The sequence below is a fragment of the Tasmannia lanceolata genome, unplaced genomic scaffold (assembly GCF_043159265.1).
Source record: "Tasmannia lanceolata isolate RefF3 unplaced genomic scaffold, GAP_Taslan_0.1 ptg000044l, whole genome shotgun sequence".
Classification (NCBI taxonomy): Eukaryota; Viridiplantae; Streptophyta; class Magnoliopsida; order Canellales; family Winteraceae; genus Tasmannia; species Tasmannia lanceolata.
Window position 1 is genome coordinate 878,759 of NW_027518721.1, and position 7,212 is coordinate 885,970.

Here is a 7,212-nt window from a genome sequence, read left to right on the forward strand (position 1 = left end):
TTAGTCGTTGTCACTTATCAAGACGAGTGTGCGCATCACACATCCGGGGCATGTTATCGTGGGTGAGTTTGAAAGATGAGGTATTACGCGGAATGTCCACTCTTGTCAATTGCACGAACCGGTACCGGATCGGTTAAAAAGGGAGTATTTTACTCACTTAGAAAGAGAAAATAATGAGTTTTTTTTTTACGGAAAATTAAGGACGTGTTCAAGATTCGGAAGATCAATAGTTAGTGAGAGAGAGAGAGAGAGTAATTTTGTCCGGCATTGGGCCTCCAGCCATGGTTTTAAATTTCGGTTTCCAAATGCCTTTTGGAACTCACCGAAACTGAAATTTCGGCCAAAATGGGTAGACCATTAAAAAAATAATTTATGAGGTGTAAAAACAGCAGCCTATTAGCTGCCGACACGTGTCTTGAGGGGGCCCACCGCAGACCCCGCATCAGCAGGGGTAGTTTGGTAATTACCACAGAGTAGGTGAGCTTGGACCTATAGCTGGTCGACACCTGTCTTGGAGCATTAACTCCCCAACTACCCCAATTTTTCTCTATAAAAGGGCTTCCAAAGCTCATAAATCAGGGTATTGAATTCTCACCCACCACTCTTAAAACTCCCTCTTCACTCCGGCTCATACTGACTTGAGTGTCGAAGGGCCTGTCCGGAGTACACTCCGGGTCGGTCATTCTATCCCCGTTTGCTTCTGTGCAGAACACAGCTCATCCGGACGCTATTTCCTTCACTTCAGCTCCTCGGGCCCTCCAGCTCGGCTCTTACGTCACTGTCATATCTGTTAACCGATTTCGGGCCTAACAGATTGGCGCCATCCGTGGGACCCTGAACTAAAGGCTGTTCCAATCACTTTACAAAAAATGGCAGGGTGCAAGAGTGCGCGGGTGCCAACCGCACGGACTACCCGAGCCGTGCTACCCGGCAGGACTCGGAGCGAGCAACTCGCCTCGCTGGTGGTGGCAGCTTCTGCTACGGCTGAACAGAGCCAGCCTCGTGTGGTACACCTCAACTCCATGCCCACTCCGGATCAAGTTCAAGCCCTTTTCCAACAGATGATAGCTCTCGTCGGGCATTACCAGCAGCTACTCCAGGCGCCTCCCCAACCTCCCCCAGAAGCTCCACGACCTGTGCAAGAAAGGTCAGACATCCACAGGGGAGAGTCGTCGCGCCATGATGAGGACCGAACTCACCACTCCACCAGACAAGTCCGCCATCCACCAGCCAGGCATGCACAGACTGAGCCGCACCGCCGTCGGAGGTCGCGGTCCCGCTCCGCGCAAAGGCGCCGAGCTCACGAAGAGCGCACACCACAGGCGAAATCCCGGTCCCGTCATATGAGTCCGGAAAGCCACTCCGGCTCCGCGGCGAGCCCATTTGTGGAAAGAAACAGGTCCCCAGACCATAGAGCTGACCCGATGCTGCAGAGAATAGAAGAGATGGACCACAGAATTGAAGAGCTGGCTAAAGATCAAAGCCGGCCCGTTTCTAGGGCGTTCACAAGCAGAACGTCATTCACCGACGACGTCATGGGTGCCCCAGCACCCAGGGGATTTAAAATGCCAACTATCCCGCAGTATGATGGAACCACTGACCCCGTGGACCACTTGGAGACGTTCCGAACAATGATGCTCATCCATGGTGCGCAGATGGCTTCCTTTGCAGAGCATTCCCGACGACCCTGACAGGTGCAGCAAGGGACTGGTACTCAAGGATCAGACCGAACTCCATCAGCAACTTCGATGACTTTGGGGAAGACTCGGTCCGCCATTTCATGAGCAGCCGCAGGCCAAGGAAGACAACAGCATCCTTAATGGCCTTGCGGCAGGAGGATAATGAACCTCCCAAAGCCTTCATCAGCCGATTCAACAGGGAGGCGCTTCAAGTGACAAATCTAGACCCCTCGGCCGCTACAAACGCACTTCTCGCAGGTGCTAGATCTAATGATTTCCGCCGAGCAGTGACTCGCCGGAATCCACACTCCCTAGCAGACCTAATGGCTGGGGCGGAGGAATATATTTCAGTAGAAGAGACTCTGCCGGCTCTGGACTCGAATCGGAGGAGAACCTCTGATGACATGAACCAAGACAAGCACTCTGCTAAGCCGCGTAGGGATGACAAGGTTGTTAGAAGAGACAAGTCCCCCCAAAGAACGGAGGAAAACTTCACCCCTCTCAACACCTCCCGAAGGCACATACTAGCTGCTATCAGCGGAGAAGAGTTCATAAAGTGGCCGACCCCAATGATCTCCAAGGGGAACAGGAGAGACAAGTCAAAATCTGCCGGTTCCACAGGGACCACGACCACGACACGGACTACTGCTGGCAGCTGAAGAAGGAGATCGAGCAATTGATCAGCCGGGGCTATTTGAAAAAATATGTCCGAGGTGACACCCACAGGAACGAGCCCAAGGAGAAAGGTCCCCAGGGCCGAAGTCCTCGGCGGTCTCAACCACCCCCAGCTCGAAGACAATCTCCTCCACCGCCTAGTCCACAACCAGAGGTACCCCACTCCCAACCAAGGGGAGTCATTGGCACAATCATGGGCGGTCCGGCAGCTGGAGGCACCTCGTCTGCTGCTCGAAAAGCATACGCACGCCGAGTCAACGTCATGCACGCATGCGGCAAGAAGATGAAGACGGAGAATGAGATCTCCTTCTCAGATGCAGACCTCGACGGCCTGATATTACCACATGACGACGCCCTAGTCTTAACCATGCTCGTCGCAAACTGGGAGTTGAAGAAAATCCTGGTAGACAATGGGAGTTCAGCCGACATTCTGTACTATCACGCCTTCGAAAGAATGATGATAGGTGACGACCGCTTAAGGCCGGCAAACTCAGATCTCTTCGACTTCTCGGGAGAGGTAGTCAAGGTTGAGGGACAAATCGAGCTTCCTGTCCTCGTCGGAGAGTCGCCCTGCCAAGCCTTCACCATGGTCAACTTCCTAGTAGTGAGGGCCACTTCGGTCTATAACGCTATTTTAGGACAGCCTGGCCAGAACCTGATCCGCGCCGTCGCGTCTGCTTATCACCAGAAGATGAAGTTTATTACGCCCAACGGCGTTGGAGAAGTAAGGGGGGACCAGCTGCAATCTAGGGAGTGTTATGCAATGGCACTCAAGGGCAAAAATGCGACGGAGTCATTGCCAATTGAGCTACTCGACCTGAGGGACGAAGCTCGGGGAAATCAACCCGCCGAAGACCTTATCTCCATCCCCCTATGCGAGGACGATGATGAGAAGGTCGTTCAGATCGGCTCCTCTCTAGACGACGGCACCCGGCGCTGCCTCACCCAATTTCTTCAGGACAACGCAGATGTCTTTGCATGGACCCCCGCGGACATGCCCGGTATTAACCTGGAGGTCAGTACGCAGAGACTAGGTGTTGACCCAACCTACAGGCCGGTAAAGCAGAAAAGAAGACACTTCGCCCTGGAAAGGCGGCAGGCGATCAAAGAAGAAGTAGAGAGGCTCCTAAAAGCTGACTTCATTCGAGAAATCCAATATCCGGACTGGTTGGCAAATGTAGTCCTGGTGAAACAGGCAAATGGGAAATGGAGAACCTGCGTCGACTTCACCGATCTAAATAAAGCCTGCCCCAAGGACAGCTACCCTCTCCCAAAGATCGATCAGCTCATCGACGCCACCGCGGGTCACGAGTTATTGAGCTTCATGGACGCCTTCTCCGGATATAATCAGATCAGAATGTATGAGTCCGATATACCGAAGACCTCCTTTGTAACAGACCAGGGGACCTACTGCTACCGTGTTATGCCCTTCGGCCTGAAAAACGCCGGGGCCACATACCAGAGGCTTGTAAACAAGCTTTTCCGGAGTCAGATCGGCCGCAACATGGAAGTCTATGTCGACGACATGCTGGTCAAAAGCCGGAGTACGCAAGATCATGTCTCCGACCTGGAAGAAACGTTCCAAGTCCTGAGAGAGCACGGGATGAAGCTCAATCCCACCAAGTGCACCTTCGGCGTTAGCTCGGGAAAATTCCTAGGGTTTATGGTCAGCCAAAGAGGCATAGAGGCCAATCCAGAAAAAATCAAGGCCGTGGTGGAGCTCACTCCGCCCAAAACCATCAGAGAAGTGCAGCGATTGACAGGGATGATAGCCGTGCTGGGGCGCTTCGTTTCGAAATCTGCAGAGAGGTGTCTCCCTTTCTTCAACGTAGTTAAAGGACTCAAGACCGTGCCCTGGACAGAGGAATGCCAGGCCGCCTTCGAGGAGTTAAAACAATATTTGTCCTCTCCACCGCTATTGACAAAACCGGAGCCTGGTGAGGAGCTACTCTTGTATCTATCTATAAGCCCCTGGCTCTGGCAGCAGTCCTAATTCGTGAGGAGCACAGCCAACAAAAGCCGGTCTACTACGTTAGCAAAGTCTTGCACGATGCTGAAACAAGGTACCAGCGGGTCGAGAAATTGGCTTATGCGCTGGTAATGGCGGCCAGAAAGTTGAAACCGTATTTTCAAGCTCACACGATAAAGGTCCTAACTAACCAGCCGCTTAGGCAAGTTCTCCATAAACCGGATACCTCGGGGCGACTCGTTAAATGGGCCGTGGAACTGAGTGAATTTGACATCCGGTACATGCCCAGGCCCGCAATCAAGGCTCAGGTATTGGCAGATTTCGTAGCTGAATGCTCCATCCCCCAACAGGCTGCCGAGTTTGAAGTTGTTCAAACCCCAGTTCTGGAAAAGTCAGTCACTCATGAGGAGCGAGCAGCAGATGAGGCTGAAGCAGAAATCGTCCCCACGCCAGCAGAACTGGATCTATCAGCTGCTAAGCCCATCTGGGAAGTGTACGTGGACGGGTCTTCGAACAAGGGTGGCTGTGGTGCCGGCCTGATTCTCACCGGACCAAACAGCTTCACCGCAGATTATGCCCTAAGGTTCGGATTCCGCGCATCTAATAATGAGGCAGAATACGAAGCCTTCCTCGCCGGGATGAATCTCGCCGTTGAAGTCAAGGCCCAAAGGCTGAAAGCCTACTGTGATTCCCAGTTGGTTACAAATCATATTCAAGGAACGTACGAAGCCCGCGACGAGCGTATGATCAAGTACCTCTCCTAGGTCCGACAGTTATCCACCAAGTTCAAAAGTTTCGAGGTCGTCAGAATCCCCAGAACAGAGAACACAAAAGCAGATGTACTATCTAAGCTAGCCCCGTCCGGATACACGACTCTCGGAAATATATGTATGGAGTTCCTACAGAGATCCAGTATCGAAAGAAAGGCTGCTGAAGTCATGGAGGTAGAGCATGAGTCCTGCTGGATGGACGAGATCGTCGACTACCTGCGTAGTGGGAAACTACCCGAGGCGAAGAAAGAAGCCCGCAAGGTGATCCAAAGGGCAGCCCAGTTTTCACTCGATGGCGAGAACCTGTTCAAAAGGTCCTACACCCTCCCATACTTAAAGTGTCTCCGGCCCAGCGACGCCGCGTACACCCTGCAAGAGACACACGAAGGTATTTGCGGAGAGCACCTGGGGGGCAAGGCCCTGGCGATCAAAGTTTTGCTGAGAGGTCTGTACTGGACGACCTTGAGACAAGATGCATTGACCCTGGTCAAGAGGTGCGAGAGATGCCAAAAGTTCTCCCCCACCATCCATCAGCCCGCTGTATCTATGGCTCCAATCATCAGCCCGCTACCCTTCGCGATTTGGGGGATGGATATCTTGGGCCCCTTTCCACCGGCCTCCGGAAAGCGCACCTTCGTAGTAGTGGCCATTGATTATTTTACCAAATGGGTGGAGGCCGAACCTCTAGCCCAGATCACCGAGCAGAATGTACAGAACTTCTTCTGGAAATCAGTGGTCTGCAGATTCGGGATTCCTCGCGCCTTGATAACAGATAACGGTAAACAGTTCAACTGCCGAAACTTTCGGAAGTTTTGCTCCGACCTGAAAATTGAGCAGAGGTTCACCTCAGTAGCGTACCCACAGACCAACGGGCAGACAGAAGTCACAAACCGAATCCTACTGCAGGGGATAAAGAAAAGACTGGACGAAAAAGCTGGCCGATGGGCAGATGAGCTCTATCACGTCCTATGGGCGTATCGCACCACCCTGCGCACACCAACGGGTGAGTCACCATTCAACCTGTCCTTCGGAACAGAGACGGTAATACCTGTCGATGTAGGCACCCCGTCCGCTAGAATCACCAACTTCAACGAACAGCTCAACGGTGACGGGCTCCGCGCGAATCTCGACTTATTGGAGGAGGCGAGAGAAGAATCCCAAATAAGAGTCGCCTACAAGCAGAAAGTATCTCGCTATCATGACTCCAAGATGCGTCTCAGAGAGTTTCAAGTTGGGGATCTGGTCTTAAGGGAAGCTGCTGTCTCCCAACCTCAGAAGGTCGGGAAACTCTCCCCAACCTGGGAGGGGCCCTACCGAGTAAAAGAGGTGATTCGTCCGGGAAGTTATAGGCTGGAAACACTCGAGGAACAGCTAATACCCCATGCCTGGAACTCAAAGAACCTTCGCAAATACCATTAGTAGCGAGCTAACCGGCACAAGAATGACTTTGTAAATATATTCTGAATGTGAATGAAAGAAGCTCTTTTACAAATCTCTTCGTATTCGTCAAATTGGAAACCAAGTTCACTAAAACTAGGGTACTCGACGCTTGGTTCGCCACGGCTCGTCTCCGCAAAGATCGGGAGCCCACTCCTGGTCCAGAACCAGCCCTGATGCAAAAACCGAAGCTCTTCGGAAACCCAGTTCGCTAAAACTTGGGTACTCATCAAATCGGAAACCCAGTTCACTAAAACTAGGGTACTCGACGCTTGGTTCGCCACGGCTCGTCTCCGCAAAGAGCGGGAGCCCACTTCTGGTCCGGAAGCAGCCCGGATGCAAAAACCAAAGCTCCTTGGAAACCCGGTTCACTAAAACTAGGGTAATCGATGCTTGGTTCTCCACGGCTCATCTCCGCAAAGACTGGGAGCCCACTCCTGGTCCGGAACCAGCCCGGATGCAAAAACCGAAGCTCTTCGGAAACCCAGTTCGCTAAAACTTGGGTACTCATCAAATTGGAAACCTAGTTCACTAAAACTAGGGTACTCGACGCTTGGTTCGCCACGGCTCGTCTCCGCAAAGACCGGGAGCCCACTCCTGGTTCGGAACCATCCCGGATGCAAAAACCAAAGCTCCTTGGAAACCCGGTTCACTAAAACTAGGGTAATCGACGCTTGGTTCG

General features: G+C 52.6%; 1 protein-coding gene across 1 annotated transcript; it reads left to right on the forward strand.

Moving 5' to 3' along the window:
- Positions 1-3,117: 3,117 nt before the first annotated feature.
- LOC143864018 (uncharacterized) lies at positions 3,118-5,087 on the forward strand. Its single transcript, XM_077374837.1, has 3 exons — positions 3,118-3,549; positions 3,706-3,841; positions 4,339-5,087. The coding sequence occupies exons 1-3, from the start codon at positions 3,118-3,120 to the stop codon at positions 5,085-5,087; spliced, it is 1,317 nt and encodes a 438-aa protein (XP_077230952.1).
- Positions 5,088-7,212: the final 2,125 nt, after the last annotated feature.

What these genes read in the sequence shown, in the direction of transcription:
- LOC143864018 (XM_077374837.1), top strand. Translation starts at nt 3,118, where the DNA reads ATGGCACTCAAGGGCAAAAATGCGACGGAGTCATTGCCAATTGAGCTA. An exon ending in ATGTAGTCCTGGTGAAACAG is followed by an intron (nt 3,550 to 3,705) that starts GCAAATGGGAAA and finishes GGATATAATCAG; the next exon opens with ATCAGAATGTATGAGTCCGA. An exon ending in TGTAAACAAGCTTTTCCGGA is followed by an intron (nt 3,842 to 4,338) that starts GTCAGATCGGCC and finishes TGGCTCTGGCAG; the next exon opens with CAGTCCTAATTCGTGAGGAG.